Source organism: Lithobates pipiens, unplaced genomic scaffold, assembly GCF_037356315.1.
Source record: "Lithobates pipiens isolate NorthernLeopardFrog02 unplaced genomic scaffold, aLitPip1_a1.2 Scaffold_23, whole genome shotgun sequence".
In the NCBI taxonomy this organism is placed as follows: Eukaryota; Metazoa; Chordata; class Amphibia; order Anura; family Ranidae; genus Lithobates; species Lithobates pipiens.
The window spans coordinates 12,241,737-12,266,130 of record NW_027507785.1 but is presented as its reverse complement, the minus strand read 5'-3'; the positions used below and the strand labels follow the sequence as shown (position 1 = coordinate 12,266,130).

Below are 24,394 nucleotides of genomic sequence, written 5' to 3'. Positions count from 1 at the left end.
TGAAGGTCAACCAATAACCATTTATTGGGCTTTATCCAGTTCCCGACTGGCGCACGCCGATGTACGTCGCCAGAATGGCACGGGCAGGCATATTGGCGTACAGGTACGTCCAATCTTTATTGCCGCCCTGCCATCGCGAGCCGGTCGGGACCCCAGTGAGTCCGGTCGCGGGTCCCGCGGACTCGATTGCCGCGGGGATACCCGCGATCGTCTCATGGGGGTGGCTGAACGGGGAAATGCCGTTGTAAACAGCATCTCCCCTTTCTGCCTAGCAACAAGTGACGCTGATCTCTGCTCCATGTGATTGGAGCAGAGATCAGTGTTCACTAACGCAAAGTCCAGCCCCCCACAGTTAGTAACACGTCCCTAGGACGCACTTAACCCCTACACTGCCACCCCCTGGTTAACCCCTTCACTGCCAGTGTCATTTACACAGGAATCCATGCATTTTTGTATAGCATTGATTGCTGTATAAATGACAATGGTCCCAAAAATGTGTCAAAAATGTCCGATGTGTCCGCCATAATGTCGCAGTCACATAGAAAATTGCTGATCGCCGCCATTACTAGTAAAAAAAAAATTATTAATAAAAATGCCATAAAACTATTCCCTATTTTGTAAATGCTATAACTTTTGCGCAAACCAATCAATAATCGCTAATTGCGATTTTTTTTTTTTTTTTACCAAACACATGTAGAAGAATACGTATCGGCCTAAACTGAGGGGAAAAAAAATTTCATATATTTTTGGGGGATATTTATTATAACAAAAAGTAAAAAATTATGCTTTTTTTTCAAAATTGTCGCTCTATTTTTGTTTATAGCGCAAAAAATAAAAACCGCAGGGGTGATCAAATGCCACCAAAAGAAAGCTCTATTTGTGGGAAAAAAAGGACGTCAATTTTGTTTGGGAGCCACGCCGCATGACCGCGCAATTGTCAGCTAAAGCGACGCAGTGCCGAATTGCAAAAAGTGGTCTGGTCGTAAGCCAGCAAAATGGTCCGGGGCTGAAAGTGGTTAAAAAATCTCTCAATGGTTTGTAAGATACAAGATAAAATTAATCCAAAATACAATGGAATAAAATAAAAGCAATCTGGGAGCCACAAAAGTGCAAGGCCGACGCGTTTTGACAGAAGGGGTCTTCAACTGGGGCATCATTTGGGTCCCCACATTGCTAACACCTTTATACTTATTACAAAATGGAAAAGAACACCCACGTCATAGCAAACTGGAAGTGCCGGGACGACGTGCGTCCCAAGCCTCCGAACCACCTTCACTAACAGCACATCCCCTAGAGACAAAAAAAAAAAAAACCTCATAATAGAGGTCACAGAAATGAAACCAGGCCTTAGGCTCATCATAAGTGCAGATTCAATGTACAACGGGCGTAGTGGGGATAATAATGGAAACCCCTGCGTTCCAAACCTCACAATGAAGTCGGAACGGTGGAGCGTGACATCATTTCCGGGATAGCCGTGGATCACGTGACATCCATTCCACCAGTCAGACCGGCAGCGCTCCAAGCCTCGATCTGAGATGGCCTCATGCATGCCAAGCCTCGACCTGAGATAGCCTCATGCATGCCAAGCCTCGATCTGAGATGGCCTCATGCATGCCAAGCCTCGACCTGAAATAACATCAACATCCGGCGGTCACACAGATCATGAGCCATCCACTGTGTTATTGGCCCTTCCGTAGCCCATGATGCACGTCATACGTACTCCAACACCTAACACAGCGTCAGAGCCACGCCACATTATCACCTGAGGGGGGAGGAGCGTGCCCAATTCAAATAAATTCTACATAGAGGAGGCGTAGTGAGTGATACACATACAATACATATATGTGAGTGTAAAAAAATTCTCATAGGGAGAATCACTATAATTAACCAAATCCCCACATACATAACGAAAGTTCTCTAAAAGGGAACATCGCATACGCAACAACGTCCACAAAGGACGCAACCATGATGACTGGCTACATACATAGAGGTACACTGTGATCTTAGGTCCCCTGAGGTTCTACATGTGAAATGATAAATAACAAAAGGAAATTACACATAAAACCAAAATGGTGGACCAAAATAAGAAAAATTATTGTCACGGACCCATAAATAAATGACGATCTCAAAAATATATACATGACTATTTAAAACTGCACACAAAAATATCTTAAAAGGTAATTGGATAAAAATGTACTACTGGAAAAAGGTTAGATGATCCACGGCACTGGATTAACTAACACATGATGGAATAATCTCCAGAATTCGACCCTTCCTGACTAATGACACCACAAAGCAACTCGTTCACTCCTTGATTATTTCTCACCTTGACTACTGCAACTCTCTCCTTAATGGCCGACCCTTACACAGGCTCCTCCCCCTTTAGTCTATTATGAATGCTGCTGCTAGAATAATACACCTCACGAATTGATCCGTGACTGCCGCCCCTCTCTGCCAATCCCTTCACTGGCCTCCCCTACCCCGCCGTGTAAAATTCAAAATGCTAACCATAACATGCAAAGCCATCCACAACATCGCCCCCATCTACATCACCAACCTCATCTGCAGATATCGCCCAAATCGTCCCCTCCGCTCCTCCCAGGACCTCCTGCTCTCTAGCTCCCTTGTTACCTCCTCCCATGCTCGCCTTCAGGACTTCTCCAGAGCCTCTCCCATCCTCTGGAACTCCCTGGCCCAGTGTGTCCGCTCAGCCCCTACCCTGTCCACCTTTAAGAGTTCCCTGAAAACTCCTTTATTCAGGGAAGCCTATCCCACACCCACCTAACAACAACTCTCTCTGAGCCACCCCCATCAAATCATTCTCTGCAGCTATTACCTTTTGTACCACCACCCCCTCCTTTTAGAATGTAAGCTCTATGAGCCGGGCCCTCCTGTACCTTCTGTATTGAACTGTACTGTAATTGTGTTGTTCCCCCCCCCCCCATATATTGTAAAGCAATGTGTAAACTGTTGGTGCTATATAAATCGTGTATAATATAATAATAATGTGGAACCCCTGGGGAAAGAAGGGAAGAAAGAAAAGGGGGGGGGGGTGCCCCAACCTCGGACGCACTTAGAGCACAAGTCAGTCTCAAGCCTGGTGAATGAAACAATTAATGTCCCATTCGACATTCATGCCGTGGGGCGAGTAACACTTGAGCTCAAATATCCAGTACGTCTCAAGGCGCGACACCCCCCTGAGGCACGAGTCGACCCGCCAATGCGGAAAAAACTTGTCAATTATCTGAAACTGTGTGCCCATGGGGTCCCTATTATGGTGTTCCCGATAATGCCGTGGAACACCGTGCTTGATGCAACCTTGTTTGATCTTAGAAATGTGTTCATTGACTCTGATGGAGAAAGTCCTGATCGTTCAACCCACGTATTCCTTTTTTGCAAGGGCATGTGATCAAGTATAACTCTGCATTGTAATCATAGAGACAAAAGTGGTAGATTTACGTTGGCCACATGAGTTGTGTAAACACACATTGCACTTTCTACAAAGGAAAAAAAAAATCCTTGCAATCCTGAAAAAAGGAAATGGCTCATGGGTGGGTCTAAGGCAGGGGTGGCCAACCAGTGGCCCGGGGGCCACATGTGGCCCGCGGAGGCCTTTGATGTGGCCCGCCACCTCCTGCTCTGGAATGGTAGGTTAGCAAGCCCAGATCGCAGGTTACCGACCTGTCATACCACAGCATCGGTGTTGTGAATGAAGCTGGTGGTAGAGGAAGAAAACGGCTGCAGAGCAGAACCCATAAACCGATGCTTTCTGTACAGCGCCGGCTTTTGCCAGAGGCAGAGTCTATGGCAAAATTCACTTAACCCACAGCACTAACCTGCACCCCCGGTGTGGGTAATCATCAGTGTGAAAGCAGTTTAGGCCCTTTTCACACGATTGGCCCTACCCAATCGGACCCTCAATTCACCTCTACAGAGCGGCAGATGTAAACAGACTTTTGTCCGTTAACTCCCGCCTGCCTCCAATCCGATCCTAAAAATCTGATAGAAAAATAGAAGGGAGTTCGCCCCCTTCCTTCTGGGTGGATCGGTTTGGAAGGCCTATAGAGTAGCCGTGACCTGTCATCCGCCCGATCCGCTCATTGTTGCCCGTGACTGGTTACCAAGTTGCTTAAGCGGTCTAAGGTGTTAGAGGCAATCTCGCCCTGAATAGAGCGGGCACCACTAAAGATGATGGCAGCCTGCTCTGGGAGAGAGGGCCCCAAAATCCTATCATTAAGTAAAATTTTCCAGTGTCTGTTTAAAATTTTTCTAATCTCTCTATGTTGGATTGAGTAGGAGGGGGAAAAAGGACCACTTTAATTTATTGTTCTTTACTGCTTTGGGACGATCAGCCAGAAGAGAAGTCCTTTCTATTTGAGTAACCGCTTGGATATCAGCATCCAATTCAGTATCCCTTCTCAGGGATTTTTTTTTTTCCCCCATCTGTTTCATATTGTTTCCATCATTCCCAGAGACACAATGGAAAGTGACATAAATCTCTCCAAAGCAAAGGACATTCCTCTTGTCACTGAAACAAGTGTCCTTGGTTAAAGATATTCCCTTTATTCCTGGTCTGGGGACAACTTATAAACTTTCGATTTCCCATCTGTGGCCGTCACTCCCCAGAACTGCTATTCTCCAGGAACTTTATCCAGCCGGTAACAGAAATGGTCTGTGGTCTGTGGTGGGCCGCCAGAGAAGCTGACTCATTTGATAGACCGCAGTCCAGCTGGAAGCACTTATGACAGAACACAGCCTGGCTAAGAAGGAATGCAGACGTGTCCACTAGCAGAGTATCCAAGAGTCTTCTAATGAGACTAGATGTGCACTGCCGAAAAATTTGTTCGTTTTCGTTTCATTGGGGGGTTCCTTTGCTTTGTTTTTCCAGTCATTCATTATGATCGCAATTCGAAAATTCGTAAATTAGAAAAATGTGTAAATTCGAAAATTTGTAATTTCATAAATTCAAAAATCCCAAAATAAGAAAGAATATCCCAAAATTTGAATGAACGAAAATTCAAAATAATAACTAACTAACTAATAATAACTAACTATTACATTTTAGGTATTGGAATTTCCTTTCATATTTAGCTGTTAGTGAATGTAACAAATACGAATTTGTCAGAAGTAGGGATGAGCCGTAAATTTAAAAAATGTGTAAATTCGAAAATTTGTAATTTCATAAATTCTAAAATCCGAAAATAAGAAAGAAAATACCAAAATTTGAATGAACGAAAATTCTAAATAATAACTAACTAATAATAACTAACTATTACATTTTAGGTATTGGAATTTCCTTTCATATTTAGCTGTTAGTGAATGTAACAAATACGAATTTGTCAGAAGTAGGGATAAGCCGTAAATTTAAAAAATTTATAAATTCGAAAATTTGTAATTTCATAAATTCGAAAATCCGAAAATAAGAAAGAAAATCCCAAAATTTGAATGAACGAAAATTCTAAATAATAACTAACTAATAATAACTAACTATTACATTTTAGGTATTGGAATTTCCTTTCATATTTAGCTGTTAGTGAATGTAACAAATACGAATTTGTCAGAAGTAGGGATGAGCCATAAATTAAAAAAAAAATGTAAATTTGAAAATATGTAATTTCATAAATTCGAAAATCCGAAAATAAGAAAGAAAATCCCAAAATTTGAATGAACGAAAATTCTAAATAATAACTAACTAATAATAACTATTACATTTTAGGTATTGGAATTTCCTTTCATATTTAGCTGTTAGTGAATGTAACAAATACGAATTTGTCAGAAGTAGGGATGAGCCGTAAATTTTAAAAATTTGTAAATTCGAAAATTTGTAATTTCCTAAATTCATAAATTCAAAAATCCGAAAATAAGAAAGAAAATCCCAAAATTTGAATGAACGAAAATTCTAAATAATAACTAACTAATAATAACTATTACATTTTAGGTATTGGAATTTCCTTTCATATTTAGCTGTTAGTGAATGTAACAAATACAAATTTGTCAGAAGTAGGGATGAGCCGAACATCCCCCCACCCCCCGTTCAGTTCGCACCAGAACATGTGAACAGGCAAATAATTTGTTTGAACGCGCGAACACCGTTAAAGTCTATGGGACACGAACATGAACAATCAAAAGTGCTAATTTTAACGGCTTATATGCATGGTATTGTCATAAAAAGTGTTTGGGTGCCTGGGTCCTGCCACGGGGGGCATGTATCAATGTGTAAACGGGTGACCCTGTCCCCCTCTAACAACACGGGGAAAGCCATAGGGAAGTCCTCATGTGTCAGTGGAGTTCAGGGTCACCGGGTGGCCCCGCCCTCCTTTATTTAAGAAGTGTGAGAAGAATCCAAGCGTCACATGGCTGAAGACTCCCACAGAGGCGGATCATGCTGATGGCACAGAGAAGAAGCCAGAGCAAGATGCGGGACGAGAAAAGCGGAGAAAGAAGAAGATGGAGAAGAAGAATTTGGAGGAACAAGAAGAACACGGAAGAAAGACCAGAAGAAAGAAGAAGATGAAAGAAGAAGCAGAAAGAAGAAGAATTTAATAAAGGACTTGTCAAAAACCGTCTCTTGTCTTTTTTAACCTTTTTGTCACTTTTTTTGTGAAATGGTACCCCATTACCAATTCACACAGGGGGGCCGGATCTGGGGGTCCCCTTGTTAAAGGGGGCTTCCAGATTCTGATAAGCCCCCCGCCCGCAGACCCCCACAACCACTGGGCAAGGGTTGTGGGGATGAGGCCCTTCTCCCCATCAACATGGTGATGTGAGGGGCTACTTCAAAGCACCCTCCCAATTTTGAGGGCATATGGCCTAGTACGGTTCAGGAGGGGGGCGCTCTCTCATGCCCCCCTCTTTTCCTGCGGCCTGCCAGGTTGCATGCTCGAATAAGGGTCTGGTATGGATTTTTGGGGTGACCCCACGCCATTTCTTTTTCATTTTGGTGCGGGGCTCCCCTTAAAATCCATACCAGACTTGAAGGGCCTGGTATGGAATTAAGGGGGACCCCCACGCATTTATTTATTTTTTAACTTTGGTTCGGGGGTTCCCCTGTGGGGAAATCCCCATGCAATTTTTATCAATGAACTTTTATGTGTATTGCGGAACCGACAATTCATTGTAGCCGTGAGTAGTTTTAAATGACTTTTTTTCCTTTAAAAAAAGTAAGTTTGCTGTCAGACTGTTCTAAACATGGGAAACATGCGCCCCTTTACAGGCATACTATAGACACCCCCAGGTACGAAATTTAAAGGAATATTACACTTTTATTGTTTCACTTTAAGAGCATGGACTGCATGTGGTGTAGAAAGTGGTTTTCAGTGGCATAGTTCACACCAGTGCTTGCAGTTCCAGTGCGTTCCAGTTCCAGAAAAAAAGTAGAACATTCTTCATTTTTCCTGCACTGGACTGTACTGGAATGCTGTAAAAAGCAGCAAAAACTCACGGGAACACACCTAGACGCATCAAAAAGGCACTTGAACACCCATGTTCTTATTTAAGGTTAAGGGAAAAAAAGAGGGGAAAAATGCACTGGACTGCATCAAAAATGCATCAAAAACGCACTGGAACACATCAAAAACGCGCATGCAAAAAACCATCTGGAGCGCATCCGGACTGTGTTTTTATGGTGTGAACTGTCTCTAAGCATTATTAAAATCACTTCTCTGGAAAAAACTGCCCTTTTTAAAACTTTTTCTTGCATTGATACATGACCCCTGGGGCAGGACCCAGGGGCCCCAAAAACACTTTTTATGACAATACCATGCATATAAGCCTTTAAAATGAGCACTTTTGATTTCTCCCATAGACTTTTAAAGGATGTTCCGCGGCTTTCGAACACCCCAAATTGTTCGCTGTTCGGTGAACTGGCGAACAGCCAATGTTCGAATCGAACATGAGTTTGGCTCGAACATAAAGCTCATCCCTGGTCAGAAGTTACGAATTATCTGAAATAACAAATGCCGCATCTACATAAATGAAACAGAACAAATTAATAATAATTAAAAAAAAAGTATTATTCTTATTATTGTTATTTGTTATTATCTAAACAAATGGAATGTAACAAAGTAATAATAATTATAAATAATAATGATAATACATTTTTTTATTATTATTATTAATTCGTTCCATTCCATTTGTTTAGATACGGCATTCGTTATTTCGGATAATTCCTAACTTTGTATAAATTCATATTCGTTACGTTCACTAACAGACAAATTTGAAAGGAAATTCTAATACCTATAATTTAATAGTTAGTTATTATTTCAGATTTTTGAATTTTCAGATTTTCGAATTTCGAATTTACGAATTTATGAATTTTCGAATATTCAAATTTACGAATATACAAAAAAAAATCTTTAAACGGGTTTTCATTAATTTGAATGTTTCCAAATTAACAAATTTGACGAAATTCATTAAAAAATGAACTTGGAAAGAAACAAATTACACATGTCTAAATGAGACCCCGACTTAATTAGCCCTGTCATAATTAGTCTGGCAGAGCAAATTGTGCAACACCTCTGTGAGTCTGGTTTTCGACCTGAAGCTCAGACCCCATCCCTTTACCACTGGTGTCATGTCCTCTTAGCCCTTGTACACACGGTCGGATATTCCGACAACCAAATCCGATGGATTTTGTCCGAAACTGTTGCATACACACGGTTGGACGAAGTTGTCGGAAAATCCGATCGTTCAGAACGTGATGAAGTTATTTTGTTACAACGGGACTACCATCAGGCTAGTAGCCAATAGCTTTGCTGTAGGAATTTGACTTTGTCCGATCGGAATTCTCTACACATGATCGGAGTATGTCCGATCGGAGCATTTTGTCTGAAAATTTTACCAACAAGTTGGAAAACTTGGTCTGTCGGATATTCCGATGGAAACAGTCCGATGGAGACCACACACAGTCGGAATATCCGACAAAATGGTCCGATCGGACACATTCCGTCGGAATCTCAGATCGTGTGTACAAGGGCTAAACCTCCCTCTTCAAAGTTCTTTTCAATTATTCCTTATGGTTCTTGTCCACTATGGGTCTCATGCCCTTGTTTAGCCTTAAATATGATTTAAGTTACGTTTAGGTTAGGTTTTATATTTTATATATTCCTCACAATTCTTTTATAATTATTACCTTTATTATAAAAATGGTTACACTAATGTATAGGAAGACACCATTTAGGAAGATCAAAAACAAAACCTATATTACAAGGTCCAGAGGGCTAATAAGATACATTTGACCTGCTAGGGTAATTCAGCCAATCTATATTATGTTTGATATCTAACAAATCGTAATTTCACTCTGGTAAATAATATGTTGGTTGTTAACCACTTGCTGACCGCGCTATAGCCAAATGATATCTACAGTGTGGTTGTCCAGTTTTGGGAGGGCTTCTATTGATGCCTCGCTGTGGCGTGCTCTGTGGTCACTGTGTCTTTTAGACATAGCTGATCACAGATCAGGGTAAAGAGCCAAGCACCGTGGCTCTTTACAATGTTATCAGCTGTGTCCAATCACAGCTGATCACAATGTAAACACACTTGACAGTTATTGGCATTCCTTTCCTCCCGCTGTCACATCGCGAGGAGATGAGAGAGAGCCAGTAGCCTGCCAGTGTGAAAGGGAACATCTACACTGATAATCAGGGCACTGATCATCAGTGTCCTAATTATCAATGCAGCTTCATTAGTGCCCATCAGTGCCACCTATCAGTGCCCATCAGTGCTGCCTATTAGTGTCCATCAGTGCCACCTATCAGTGCCCATCAGTGCTGTCTATTAGTGCCCATTAGTTCAGCCTATCAGTGCCCATCATTTCAGCCTATCAGTGCCCATCAGTGCTGTCCATTAATGCCCATTAGTTCAGCCTATCAGTGCCCATCAGTGCTATCTATTAGTGCCCATTAGTGCTGTCTATTAGTGCCCATCAGTTCCACCGATAACTGCCCATCAGTGCCGCCTATCAGTGCCCATCAGTGCCACCTTATCAGTGCCCATCATTGCTGCCTATTAGTGCTCACCTGTGCTGCCTCATTGGCACACATTAGTAAAAAAAAAAATTTTTTAGTTTTTGGTCTTTTTTGTTTGTTTAGCAAAAGATATACAAAAAAAAAACAGTGGTGATTAAATACTACCAAAAGAAAGCTCTATTTGTGTGCAAAAAAAATATATATAAAAATGTCATATGGGTACAGTGTGGCCTGACCGCGCAATTGTCATTCAAAGTGTGACAGCGCTGAAAGCTGAAAATTGTCCTGGGCAGGAAAAGGTTAAAGGTGCCCAGTAGGCAAGTCGTTAAAACCCTATCATATTGAAGTATGGATGTGCCCAGGATATTTGGAATTAAGGGTGTGTCAGCGTTCAGTGTTTCACCATCAAAGCTATAAAGGAATAATATTAGTCCTGTATGAGGTCCAGTGACTCTTCCATAGCCTAATAAACGTAAACTACATGAAACCAAAAACCAGATGGACTCTGTTTAAGAAGACTGCTTTCACACTGCTCCGTTGAAAGATCATGCACCTGTGAAACAAATACACTATATTACCAAAAGTATTGGGACACCTGCCTTTACACGTACATGAACTTTAAAGACATTCCAGTCTTAGCCCTTGTACACACGGAAAATGTCTGATCGGACCATGTTGTCAGATAATCTGACCGTGTGTGGGCTCCATCTGACTTTTTCTGTCGGAATGTCTGACCAACAAAGTTTGAGAGCTGGATATAACATTTTCCAACAACATGATCCGATCGGACTTTGTCCGATCGTTTGTAGAGAATTCCGATTGGACAAAGTGCCACGCATGCTTAGATCAAATTACGGGACCAAAGCTATTGGCTACTAGCCTGACCGTAGTCCCATCGTTACGTATGAACGTCATCACCTTCCGAACGATTGGATTTTCCGACAACTTTGTCTGACCGTGTGTATGCAACACCGGTTTCGGACAAAATCCTTCGGAATTTCCGACTATGTGTTCAAGGGCTAAGTCCATAGAGTTCAATATTGAGTTGTCCCAACCTTTGCAGCTATAACAGCTTCAACTCTTCTGGGAAGGCCGTCCACGAGGTTTAGGAGGGCGTCTATGGGAATGTTTGATCATTATTCCAGAAGTGCATTTGTGAGGTCAGGCACTGATGTGGATAAGAAGGCCTTCCTCGCACTTTATGCTCTTATTCTTCCCAACGGTGTTCTATTGGGTCGAGGTCAGGACTCTGTGTAGGCCAGTCAAGTTCCTCCGCCCCAAACTCGCTCATCCATGTCTTTATGGGCCTTGCTTTTTGAACTGGTGCACAGTCATGTTGGAACAGGAAGGGGCCATCCCCAAACTGTTTCCACAAAGTTGGGACAATAAAATTGTCCAAAATCTCTTGGTATGCTGACGCCTTAAGAGTTCCCTTCACTGGAAGTAAGGAGCCAAGCCCAACCCCCAAAAAACAACCCCACACTATAATCCTCCCTCCACCAAATGATTTGGACCAGTGCACAAAGCAAGGTCCATAAAGACATGGATGAGCGAGTTTGGGGTGGAGGAACTTGACTGGCCTAAACAGAGTCCTGACCTCAACCCGATAGAACACCATTGGAATGAATAAGAGCAGAAACTGCGAGCCAGGCCTTCTCACCCAACATTAACCTCACAAATGCACTTCTGGAAGAATGGTCAAACATTCCCATAGACACATCTCCTAAACCTTGTGGACGGCCTTTCCAGAAGAGTTGAAGCTGTTGCAGCTGCAAAGGGTGGGGCCAACGCAATATTGAACCCTAGAGACTAAGAATGGGATGCCATTAAAGTTCATATGCGTATAAAGGCAGGTGTCCCAATACTTTTGACAACATAGTGTAGGTTACTAGAGAATGTTTATTGTATCATGTTCAACTTCTGTCAAATATGTGACAAAACTCTACATGTCCATTGTTTCTACAGGATCTTGTAGGAGAATGAGATTCCTCGTGTGTACAAGCTTCGTCCTCTTCCTGATATTCGGGATTCTGAAGACGCACGCAGTACGTGGAATACTGATCAGACAATAAAATATAAAGTGCCGTTTCACCTAATTGGATATTTTATGGGGTTTTGAGTGGTTTTACACATTCATCATCACATTACAAAAGACTCTCAAGCTTATTAGATTACAATAACAAAATGTCAAGAGGCATTCGAAAATCCGGATCATTATTTTAGGATTTGAACGTGACTAACTGCACAATAATAGACCTATCAATCTCTGTTATGTCACATTATAATACCTATTTATGAAGTGCCAACATTTTACATAACATAATAATACATGTTACATAACACTGCTCTGACGCGTTTGGATTGTTAAAGGTAGAGGCACATAAAGTACAATAGCTAATGGCTGTTAGCAATGGGAGTTAATTGCAATAAATAAGTAAGGGAAGGTAGAGGAAGTGGATGGAGGTGGAGCAGATGGGTAAACCAAATATAATAAGGAAGGAAGATGGCAATAGCTAAGAGTGAGGGCAGTTGAATACACTAAATATAATAAAAAAGGGAAATGGCAGTGGTTGGAGATGATGGAAGTTGAGTACATTTGATACAATAGGGAAAGAGGACTGCAGTGTATGAAGGTGTGGGTAGTTGGGTGCATTAGATACAATAGGGAAAGGGAGATGATGGTGGCTGAAGGTTATGATAGTTGGGTACACTAAATACAATAAGGGGGTTGGCAGTGTCTGAAGGTGATGCAGCTGGGTTTCCTAGATACGAAATGGAATGAAATGGGACGACATTTGTGGCAGTGGTGGCAGTTGAGTAGATTAGATACAATAGAGAGGGAAGATGGCAGGGGATGGGGGTGGTGGCAGTTGAGTAGATTAGATACAATAGAGGGGGAAGATGGCAGGGGATGGGGGTGGTGGCAGTTGAGTAGATTAGATACAATAGAGGGGGAAGATGGCAGGGGATGGGGGCGGTGGCAGTTGAGTAGATTAGATACAATAGAGAGGGAAGATGGCAGGGGATGGGGGCGGTGGCAGTTGAGTAGATTAGATACAATAGAGAGGGAAGATGGCAGGGCATGGGGGCGGTGGCAGTTGAGTAGATTAGATACAATAGAGGGGGAAGATGGCAGGGGATGGGGGCGATGGCAGTTGAGTAGATTAGATACAATAGAGAGGGAAGATGGCAGGGGATGGGGGCGGTGGCAGTTGAGTAGATTAGATACAATAGAGAGGGAAGATGGCAGGGGATGGGGGTGGTGGCAGTTGAGTAGATTAGATACAATAGAGGGGGAAGATGGCAGGGGATGGGGGCGGTGGCAGTTGAGTAGATTAGATACAATAGAGAGGGAAGATGGCAGGGGATGGGGGCGATGGCAGTTGAGTAGATTAGATACAATAGAGAGGGAAGATGGCAGGGGATGGGGGCGATGGCAGTTGAGTAGATTAGATACAATAGAGAGGGAAGATGGCAGGGGATGGGGGCGGTGGCAGTTGAGTAGATTAGATACAATAGAGAGGGAACATGGCAGGGGATGGGGGTGGTGGCAGTTGAGTAGATTAGATACAATAGAGAGGGAAGATGGCAGGGGATGGGGGCGATGGCAGTTGAGTCGATTAGATACAATAGAGAGGGAAGATGGCAGGGGATGGGGGCGGTGGCAGTTGAGTAGATTAGATACAATAGAGAGGGAAGATGGCAGGGAATGGGGGCGGTGGCAGTTGAGTAGATTAGATACAATAGAGAGGGAAGATGGCAGGGGATGGGGGCAGTGGCAGTTGAGTAGATTAGATACAATAGAGAGGGAAGATGGCAGGGGATGGGGGTGGTGGCAGTTGAGTAGATTAGATACAATAGAGGGGGAAGATGGCAGGGGATGGGGGCGGTGGCAGCTGAGTAGATTAGATACAATAGAGGAGGAAGATGGCAGGGGATGGGGGTGGTGGCAGTTGAGTAGATTAGATACAATAGAGAGGTAAGATGGCAGGGGATGGGGGCGGTGGCAGTTGAGTAGATTAGATACAATAGAGAGGGAAGATGGTAGGGGATGGGGGCGGTGGCAGTTGAGTAGATTAGATACAATAGAGAGGGAAGATGGCAGGGGATGGGGGCGGTGGCAGTTGAGTAGATTAGATACAATAGAGGGGGAAGATGGCAGGGGATGGGGGCGGTGGCAGTTGAGTAGATTAGATACAATAGAGGGGGAAGATGGCAGGGGATGGGTGTGGTGGCAGTTGAGTAGATTAGATACAATAGAGAGGGAAGATGTCAGGGGATGGGGGCGGTGGCAGTTGAGTAGATTAGATACAATAGAGGGGGAAGATGGCAGGGGATGGGGGCAGCGGCAGTTGAGTAGATTAGATACAATAGAGGGGGAAGATGGCAGGGGATGGGGGCGGTGGCAGTTGAGTAGATTAGATACAATAGAGGGGGAAGATGGCAGGGGATGGGGGTGGTGGCAGTTGAGTAGATTAGATACAATAGAGAGGGAAGATGGCAGGGGATGGGGGCGGTGGCAGTTGAGTAGATTAGATACAATAGAGAGGGAACATGGCAGGGGATGGGTGGGGGTGTTAGCAGTTGAGTACAATAGATACAATAGAGAAGGGAGATGGCAATGGCTAAAGATAGTGGTAGTCGGGTACAGCCTTTCTCAACTTTTTCAGCACAGAGGAACCCTTGAAATAGTTCTCCGGTCTTGGGGAACCCCTGCTAAAAATTAGAAATCTACAACTCATGGTACATTAGTGTGATGGTCAGTGGGAAGAATGGTCCTTACACTTGTGGTCAGTGGGAAGAATGGTCCTTACACTTGTGGTTATTGGGAAGAATTACCTCCTTACAGATAGCTAAAAAGATCAATGGAGTCAGTGGGAACTTATCTGAGAGGCAGAAATTGCCCAATGCTGAAGGAACCCCTAGCAACATTTGGAGGAACCCTGGTTGAGAATCAGTGGTCGGGTATATTAGATTCAATGGGGAAAGTAGATGGCAGTGACTGAAGGTAATGGTAGTCGGGTGCACTGGATACAATAGGGAAGAGATATGACAGTGTATGAAGGTGTGGGTAGTTGGGTGCATTAGATACAATAAGGAAACGGAGATGATGGTGGCTGAAGGATATGATAGTTGGGTACACTAAATACAATAAGGGGGTTGGCAGTGTCTAAAGGTGATGCAGCTGGGTTTCCTAGATACGAAATGGAATGAAATGGGATGATATTTGTGGCAGTGGTGGCAGTTGAGTAGATTAGATACAATAGAGGGGGAAGATGGCAGGGGATGGGGACGGTGGCAGTTAAGTAGATTAGATACAATAGAGAGGGAACATGGCAGGAGATGGGTGGGGGTGGTAGCAGTTGAGTACAATAGATACAATAGAAAAGGGAGATGGCAATGGCTAAAGATAGTGGTAGTCGGGTACATCCTTTCTCAACTTTTTCAGCACGGGGGAGCCCTTGAAATAGTTCTCCGGTCTCGGGGAACCCCTGCTAAAAATTAGAAATCTACAACTTATGATACATTAGTGTGATGGTCAGTGGGAAGAATGGTCCTTACACTTGTGGTCATTGGGAAAAATGACCTCCTTACAGATAGCTAAAAAGATCAATGGTGTAGGTGGGAACTTATCTGAGAGGCAGAAATTTCCCAATGCTGAAGGAACCCCTAGCAACCTTTGGAGGAGCCCTAGGGTTCCACTGAACCCTGGTTGAGAATCACTGGTCGGGTACATTAGATTCAATAGGGAAAGTAGATGGCAGTAACTGAAGGTAATGGTAGTCGGGTGCACTGGATACAATAGGGAAGAGATATGACAGTGTATGAAGGTGAGGGTAGTTGGGTGTATTAGATACAATAAGGAAACAGAGATGATGGTGGCTGAAGGTTATGATAGATGGGTACACTAAATACAATAAGGGGGTTGGCAGTGTCTGAAGGTGATGCAGCTGGGTTTCCTAGATAGGAAATGGAATGAAATGGGATGACATTTGTGGCAGTGGTGGCAGTTGAGTAGATTAGATACAATAGAGAGGGAAGATGGTAGGGGAAGAGGGCGGTGGCAGTTGAGTAGATTAGATACAATAGAGAGGGAAGATGGTAGGGGAAGAGGGCGGTGGCAGTTGAGTAGATTAGATACAATAGAAAGGGAAGATGGTAGGGGATGGGGGGGCGGTGGCAGTTGAGTAGATTAGATACAATATAGAGGGAAGATGGCAGGGGATGGGTGGGGGTGTTAGCAGTTGAGTTTAATAGATACAATAGAGAAGGGAGATGGCAATGGCTAAAGATAGTGGTAGTCGGGTACAGCCTTTCTCAACCTTTTCAGCACAGAGGAGCCCTTGAAATAGTTCTCCAGTCTCGGGGGAACCCCTGCTAAAAATTAGAAATCTACAACTTATGATACAATAGTGTGATGGTCAGTTGGAAGTATTACCTCCTTACAGATAGCTAAAAAGATCAATGGTGTCAGTGGGAACTTATCTGAGAGGCAGAAATTGCCCAATGCTGAAGGGACCCCTAGCAACCTTTGGAGGAACCCTGGTTGAGAATCACTGGTCGGGTACATTAGATTCAATAGGGAAAGAAGATGGCAGTGACTGAAGGTAATGGTAGTCGGGTGCACTGGATACAATAGGGAAGAGATATGGCAGTGTATGGAGGTGATGATAGTTGGGTATACTGGATACAAAATTGAAGGGAGATGGCAGTTGCTGGAGGTCATGGCAGTTAGGTGACTTAGATACAAAATAGGAAGACAGTTGGGTTCACTAGATACAATAGGGAAGGGAGATGGCAGTGTATGGAGTTGATGGTAGTTGAGTACACTAGATAAAAAAATGAAGGGAGATGGCAGTCGATAGAGGTGATGGCATTTAAGTGACTTAGATACAAAATGGAATGAAACGAGATGAGTTGGGTTCACTAGATACAATAAGGAAGGGAGATGGCAGCGGATGGAGGTGATAGCAGTTGAGTACACTGGGTACAAAAGGGAAGGGAGATGGCAATGGATGAAGGTGTTTGACTACTGAGTACCCTAGATGCAAGAGTAAAGTTGGATGGGTGACTAAATACAGTGGAACCTTGGATTACGAGCATAATCCGTTCCAGGAGAATGCTTGTAATCCAAAGCACTGGCATATCAAAGCGAGTTTCCCCATAGAAGTCAATGGAAACGAAGATAATTTGTTCCACATTGACTTCTATTGCATGCAATACCGTATGTGGCCAAAGGTGAAGGGAGACGCAGAAATACTCGGAAACCCTCAGAAAGCTTCAGGAATGGAGTATTTTAGAATATTTCCAAGTGTTTCCCAGTATTTTCGAGCGGCTCCGAACGGCTGCGAGTGTCACCAGCGCCCCCGAACCTCTGGCCAAATGCGGTACTGCACACCACTGAATCCTGCTCGATTTGCGAGACAACACTCGCAAGCCAAGTCAGGATTTTTAAAAAAATTATAGCTCATATTGCGAAACGCTCGTTAACCGCGTTACTCGCAATCCGAGGTTCCACTGTAAATGGAAGTGATGTGGAAAAAGGGGGGAAATTACTGCGCTTAACCACACTATGTGAAGCTGCTGACACTAAAACAAAGTCCCTGGTGAATATAATTGTATTCAAATGGAAGTGATGACAGTTGGGTACACTAAATACAAAGTGGATGAAAGTGGTGACAGTCCAGTAGACTAGATACAAGAGAGAGGGAAAATGAGAGTTGTTGGCCCTAATGACAGTCAGGAACACTAAATACAATAGAGAAGGTAGATGGCAGTGGCTGGAGGTGATGTCAGTTGGGTACACTAGATACAATGGGAAGAGAGATGGCAGTGAATGAAGGTGGTGGCAGTCGGGTACACTAGATACAATAGAGAGGGAAGATGGCAGGGGATGAAGGTGGTGGCAGTCGGGTACAGTAGATACAATAGAGAGGGAAGATGGCAGGGGGTGAAGGTGGTGGCAGTCGGGTACAATAGATACAATAGAGAGGGGAGATGGCAGGGGATGAAGGTGGTGGCAGTTGGGTACAATAGATAAAATAGAGAGGAAAGATGGCAGTGAATGAAGGTGGTGGCAGTCGGGTACAGTAGATACAATAGAGAGGGAAGATGGCAGTGAATGAAGGTGGTGGCAGTCGGGTACAGTAGATACAATAGAGAGGGAAGATGGCAGGGGATGAAGGTGGTGGCAGTCGGGTACAATAGATAAAATAGAGAGTGAAGATGGCAGTGAATGAAGGTGGTGGCAGTCGGGTACAGTAGATACAATAGAGAGGGAAGATGGCAGTGAATGAAGGTGGTGGCAGTCGGGTACAGTAGATACAATAGAGAGGGAAGATGGCAGGGGATGAAGGTGGTGGCAGTCGGGTACAGTAGATACAATAGAGAGGGGAGATGGCAAGGGATGAAGATGGTGGCAGTCGGGTACAGTAGATACAATAGAGAGGGAAGATGGCAGGGGATGAAGGTGGTGGCAGTCGGGTAAAGTAGATACAATAGAGAGGGAAGATGGCAGGGGATGAAGGTGGTGGCAGTCGGGTACAGTAGATACAATAGAGAGGGAAGATGGCAGGGGATGAAGGTGGTGGCAGTCGGGTACAGTAGATACAATAGAGAGGGAAGATGGCAGTGAATGAAGGTGGAAGCAGTCGGGTACACTAGATACAATGGGAAGAGAGGTGGCAGTGAATGAAGGTGGTGACAGTTGGGTACAGTAGATACAATAGAGAGGGAAGGTGGCAGGGGATGAAGGTGGTGGCAGTCGGGTACAGTAGATACAATAGAGAGGGAAGATGGCAGGGGATGAAGGTGGTGGCAGTCGGGTACAGTAGATACAATAGAGAGGGAAGATGGCAGGGGATGAAGGTGGTGGCAGTCGGGTACAGTAGATACAATAGAGAGGGAAGATGGCAGGGGATGAAGGTGGTGGCAGTCGGGTACAGTAGATACAATAGAGAGGGAAGATGGCAGGGGATGAAGGTGGTGGCAGTCGGGTACAGTAGATACAATAGAGAGGGAAGATGGCAGTGAATGAAGGTGGTGGCAGTCGGGTACACTAGATACAATGGGAAGAGTGGTGGCAGTTGGGTACCATAGGAAGGAAGATGGCAGTGTTTCATAGTTAGTAGGGTTGAATAAAGACACCAGTCCATCCAGTTCAACCTGAGTGAAGGGAGGTGATTACAGCTGGGTACACTAGATACAATATGAAAGAGAGATGGTAGTGTATGGAGGTGTTGGCAGTTGGATAAATTGTATACAATAGGGAAAGGAAATGGCAGTGTAGGGAGGTGATGGCACCTGGGTACAGTCACTAGATACATTAGGAAAGAGGGATAGAGAGAAGGATGGATATGTCTTACAACATCATAAATTGTCAGAGCATAGATGTGCAATTAATAGAATACCAGACGGCACAATATCACAGTAGTCAATGCAAGAGGTAAATAAGACTGAAATTATGCCTCTAGTGGACACTTCAGTTAGGAAAAGGAACATTTCTAGGACATTGTAATTTACTAATCTCTGTACTCTGTTGGTCCTAAATTCAGTTCCCATCAGTCCTCTGCTTGGCATTCAAATGTTTTCCTCATAAAAATGTGCATATCTTGTCTATCTCTATCACTGCAGGCCCCCAGCTGTCCTCTAACTATGAACAGCAATGCCTTTGACGACCAGTATGAAGGTTGCGAACAGGAAATGGACAATGCAATCAAATCCTACCTACTTGAGCAAGAAAAAGACGCTAACCCTGAATTTGCTCATGCCTGGGATTTCGCGATGGAGGCATGGGACGAAAGCAAAGAGTATCTAACTGAAGAAATCCCCGATGGCTTCCGGGATGAGTATGGAGTTGCCATTATCATTTACTCCAATGACACAGTTTATTCCGATTTTAACGAAGCCGTGAGGAATTATGACCGGGAAAATTTCAACTACCATACCTTGCATTTCTTCATGACCCGAGCCATGAACCTCCTGAGAGTGGACTGTCCATCGCCTGTATACAGAGGAGTAAACAGGGTGCGTCTGTTACCTGAGCATACGGGGGAGAGAATCCGCTTTGGACAGTTCACCTCTTCCTCCAGGAATCAAACGGTAGCAGAGAACTTTGGGATGGGGACTTTCTTCAACATAAGCACCTGCTTTGGGGCAGACATACACAATTTTTCCTCCTATCCAGGGGAAGAGGAGGTACTTATACCGGTAGATGAGGTGTTCGAAGTGGCCCACTTTACCAGGGATGATGGCGAAAGCAGATTTGTCCTTAAAACGACGAAATCCAGATGTCATTACTACAACTGTGACTTCTTAAGAAAAGGTTAGTCAACTTAGGCTTTTACCAATTTATGGCTTGGTCTGGGCTCCATCTGTTTAAAAAAGGAGTTCTGTCTCAATAATGGAGCACTGTAATGGTTTTGGCTTAATTTTATTTTGGTTTAAAACATATTTTTTGTTAAAGAGCAGAGCGAAGTTCACTTTAATGCCTTTACACGGCATGTGCTTACAGGCAAAGAAATACCCCGTAATTCTGGGTACAAAGAAGCGCCTGTGGTTCACTCCTCTTCCATTTACGCGGCATCAGTGGTGCTTGGGGAAGTAACAGAGTCCTCAGCCCGGTGTAAGCTTCAATTGGGATAAACTTTTAGCTTACACGCGGCTAATGCCACCTACACATGACCAGACTTTTCGAGGGACTAGGTCCGACGGTTATTTCGACTGACTTTTGGCGGAGTTCCAACGGACTTTCAGAATGAACGGACTTGGCCACACACAATCACACCAAAGTCTGACGGATTTGAACGTGATGACGTACGACCGGACTAGATTAAGGAAGTTCATAGCCAGTAGCCAATAGCTGCCCTAGCGTTGGGTTTTTGTCCGTCGGACTAGCAAACACACGAACGGATTTCTCGGTCCGGCGGAGTTCCGGTGGGAAAATTTAAAACATGTTCTATTTCTAAAGTCCGCCGGATTTTTGGCAAGCAAAGGTCCGATAGAGCCCACACAAGATCGAATTGTCCGACGGACTCGTTCCGTCAGACCTTTGCTGTCAAAAAGTCCGGTCGTGTGTACGCGGCATTACTCTGTCTCGATCCCTTGGGTAAACTGCACAGAATGAAAGTAAAGGGTGGCCGCACTTTACCTGTTAAAGAATACAGTGGTGTCATCTTCCCACTCACAGCCTTCTGACTGGACAATAAAGGATGAGCAACACACTGTTAAGTCATTATTTCTGTTCATTCTGCTTTCTCCTGCTGTCAGCACATGCGTATGCATATGGGCTTGATTGGATGCTAGCTCTTTTCCTCCCTTTCCCAGTCTAAGGTTGGCTGATAGATTCCTCCACCCATGCTATACATTCAGGATGGACAAATCCTCCTTCTGGTCTATTATCTATTGGAATACCTGAACAGCAGCTGCATCAGATTAGATGCAGCCATTGTTCAGCCTATCATTTTCCACCTGGCATCTTACATTTTTTAGACGGGTCTTAGGGGACCAACTTGGCCAGCCATAAGTCAAATTTCGGCCAGTTCAACCGTAACCAGACGAAATTCGCACAATGGATAGCCAGCTTACTTGCGGTCTCCTTTAGATTTAACAGTGAATACATAGTGCCATGTCTAATTAAACAATTCCTGTAATTTTAAGGGTTAGGCTTTAGAATTTGGGTGGGAGGAGGAGTCGTTAGAGCTCACTCTCCCCCTAGTGTCCTCTTTCCACCTGAAGGTCTCCCAGCATGTGTTTATGTAATTTTTTTTGCTTCGGTTTTGTGATGTCTTCAGGCGGGTGATGTGATGGATCCTGTTTCTCTTTGCCTGTTCTCCAAGTTGGGTGATATTCAATGATGCCAACAGCAGTGCTGATGTGATGACATAGTGAATGCAGGAGGACGCAGTGATGTTCCTTCAATTGGTGGACACACGATGCCCTGCACTTACCAAATGTTTTCACTCTTTCAGGTCACACTGGGCGCCGTTCAACCTGGGAGCCTGAGGCAAAAAGAGATGGAGCAACATGTCTTGTATTATGTGTACCCTTTCGTCTCCCTGAATCGGAACCCTTTCCTATTTTTTACAGCACAGGACCAGTGGTTCGGACCCAAGAAAGCCCACCAAGAAAGAACCAGGAAACATATTAATACTAACCTTCCCGGCGGCGGAAGCATACACTCTACCTGCTTACATATCTTCCCCCTAAAACACAAGCCATCCTGGCTGCGTAATGCCGCGTACACGCGATCGGATTGTCTGGCGTACTTAGTCCGATGAAACCCATTTCACCGGACAATCCGATCGTGTGTGGGTTTCAGCGGACTTTTCCAGCGTGAAGTCCGGCGGACTAAGAAAGTATTTTTGCACTCCAATCTTCCCGTCGGACTTGGGTTTCAGCGGACAATACGTTTGTGAGTATGCTAGTCCGGCGGACTAAGAATGATGCATTCTCAGAAGCAAGTACGAAAAAGGAAGCTATTGGCTACTGGCTATTGAACTTCCTTTTTCTAGTCCCGTCGTATGTTCTGTACGTCATCGCGCTAGCAAACGCCGGACTTTCTGCGTGTCTGTGTGTGGCCAAGTCTGTTCGGTAGAATGTCCGCCGGACTATCCGCCGGATTGTTTGCCGGACTAAGTACTCCGGACAATTCGCTCGTGTGTACGCGGCATTACACACTCCAACCCTTCAGAATTTACAGGCTATAAAGAACAAAAATGCAAAAGAAACAGTGCAATACTAAACAGTTTAGAACAGGTATGCAAACAACAGGTCTTAAATAAAAAAATCGGGTTCAGGCCACTAAATGGGTACTTCCGTAACGAGGTGGGTACCTCAAACTCGTTGGATGACTGGAAAGGGACCATCGAGCTTAACGGTCTCCAACTGGTCCATCATAATATGCCTTCTAGTGTTATAAAACTGGTAGAGCTTGTGGAATTCTTCTCTCTTTGCCTTTTCTCTAAGTTGGGCGATCCCCAATGATGCCAAGAGCATTGCTGATGTAAAGACATAGTGAATGGCGGAGGCCGTAGTGATGTTGTCCCTTCAAAGAGCAGGCACACGATGCCCTTCTTACCAAATGTCTATGGCCCCTTTCACACTGACGATCCGTTCAGGCCCGCCTGTCAGTTTTTCAGGCGGACCTGAACGGGTGCTCCATAGAGCTCTATGGAGCGTCGGATGTCAGCGGTGACATGTCCGCTGACATCCGACCCGCTCCGATCCGAAAAAGTGTGACGGAGGAAAAAGCTATTTTTCCATCCGTCTGCGGATCGGGTGACGACGGGCACTGCGGTCCGTCATCATCCGATCTCCCATAGGGGAGAGCGGCGCTGTGACAGGTCCGTCCCTGCGCAGTGTGCAGAGACGGAGCTGTCATCTCCCTGCTCAGCGGGGATCGGCGGAGTGATCCCCGCTGAGCAAACGGACATCCACGGGGCCGATCAGAACTGATCCGCCCCGTGTGAAAGGACCCTATATCTTTCAGTCTGAATGGGTGCCATTCAACCTGAAAGTGGCCATAAGAGATTACTGCGAGGGACAGCCCCAGACTGAAGATGGGTTTTGCAGTCTGAGCTGCTTTTTTTTAGTGTATGGTAAGGGGGCAAGCCACATGGAGCAACACTGCTTATTAATAATTCACATTCAAATGCAGGCAACTTTCTCTGCTCATTAACAAGTCTACCTGAAACCCAGGTTACTTAACCTGCGGAATTATTTCCTGGGACATCTAGAGCTCGGGGGGTACATGCCACACTGTGCACCCCCCCCCCCCCCCAAAGATGTATGAGCATTATGTGTCAGCAAAAGAAATTTGCTGCAAGATCACTTTTATCGGGGGACAGAAGAGGGACTTCAGTCCGCTCTCTGCTAAAAACGGGTCACAGGAGTGCAAAACGAATTGCACTCCTGTGACCCATAGAAGAAGCCAAGCCAAATGAGCTCAGGCTGGACTTCTCCTTTAATCTCCTTGCAGTAACGCCCCCCTTAACATGAAATCACTCTGTCTGCAACAAACTCACTGCTGTTCATGACCCCTTTGTCACGAATTCCTTTAATCTGCTTGCTGTCACCGAAACCTGGCTCGATGAATCCGACACTCCTTCTCCTGCTTCCCTCTCCCATGGTGGCCTTCTCTGGACTCACTCCCCTAGGCCTAATGGACACAAGGGAGGTGGAGTGGGATTTCTCCACCTCCCCAGTCATAGTTTAACCACTTGCCGCCCGCCCTGTAGCAGATACAGGGCAGCATAGTGGTTTCAAAATCCTGACCGGACGTCATATGACGTGATCAGGATTTTGAGCTGCTGCTTGTCCCCGGGGGCGCGCATCGCGGCGATCGTTGTTGCGGGGTGTCAGTCTGACACCCTGCAACTACGATCTCGGTAAAGAGTCTCCGACGGAAACTCTTTACCACGTGATCAGCC

At 44.7% G+C, this 24,394-nt stretch overlaps 1 protein-coding gene across 4 annotated transcripts in view; it reads left to right on the top strand.

Annotated features, from left to right (window-relative positions):
- Window positions 1-24,394, top strand: part of LOC143927201 (ecto-ADP-ribosyltransferase 5-like) — an 85,675-nt gene that overhangs the window by 46,628 nt on the left and 14,653 nt on the right. For all 4 annotated transcript variants that reach the window (XM_077451185.1, XM_077451186.1, XM_077451184.1 and 1 more), the window contains exons 2-3: window positions 11,931-12,010; window positions 19,599-20,289. In XM_077451185.1, the coding sequence (XP_077307311.1) occupies window positions 11,945-12,010; window positions 19,599-20,289 (757 nt within the window). In that variant the 5' untranslated portion in view covers window positions 11,931-11,944. The remainder of the gene's footprint in view (window positions 1-11,930; window positions 12,011-19,598; window positions 20,290-24,394) is intronic.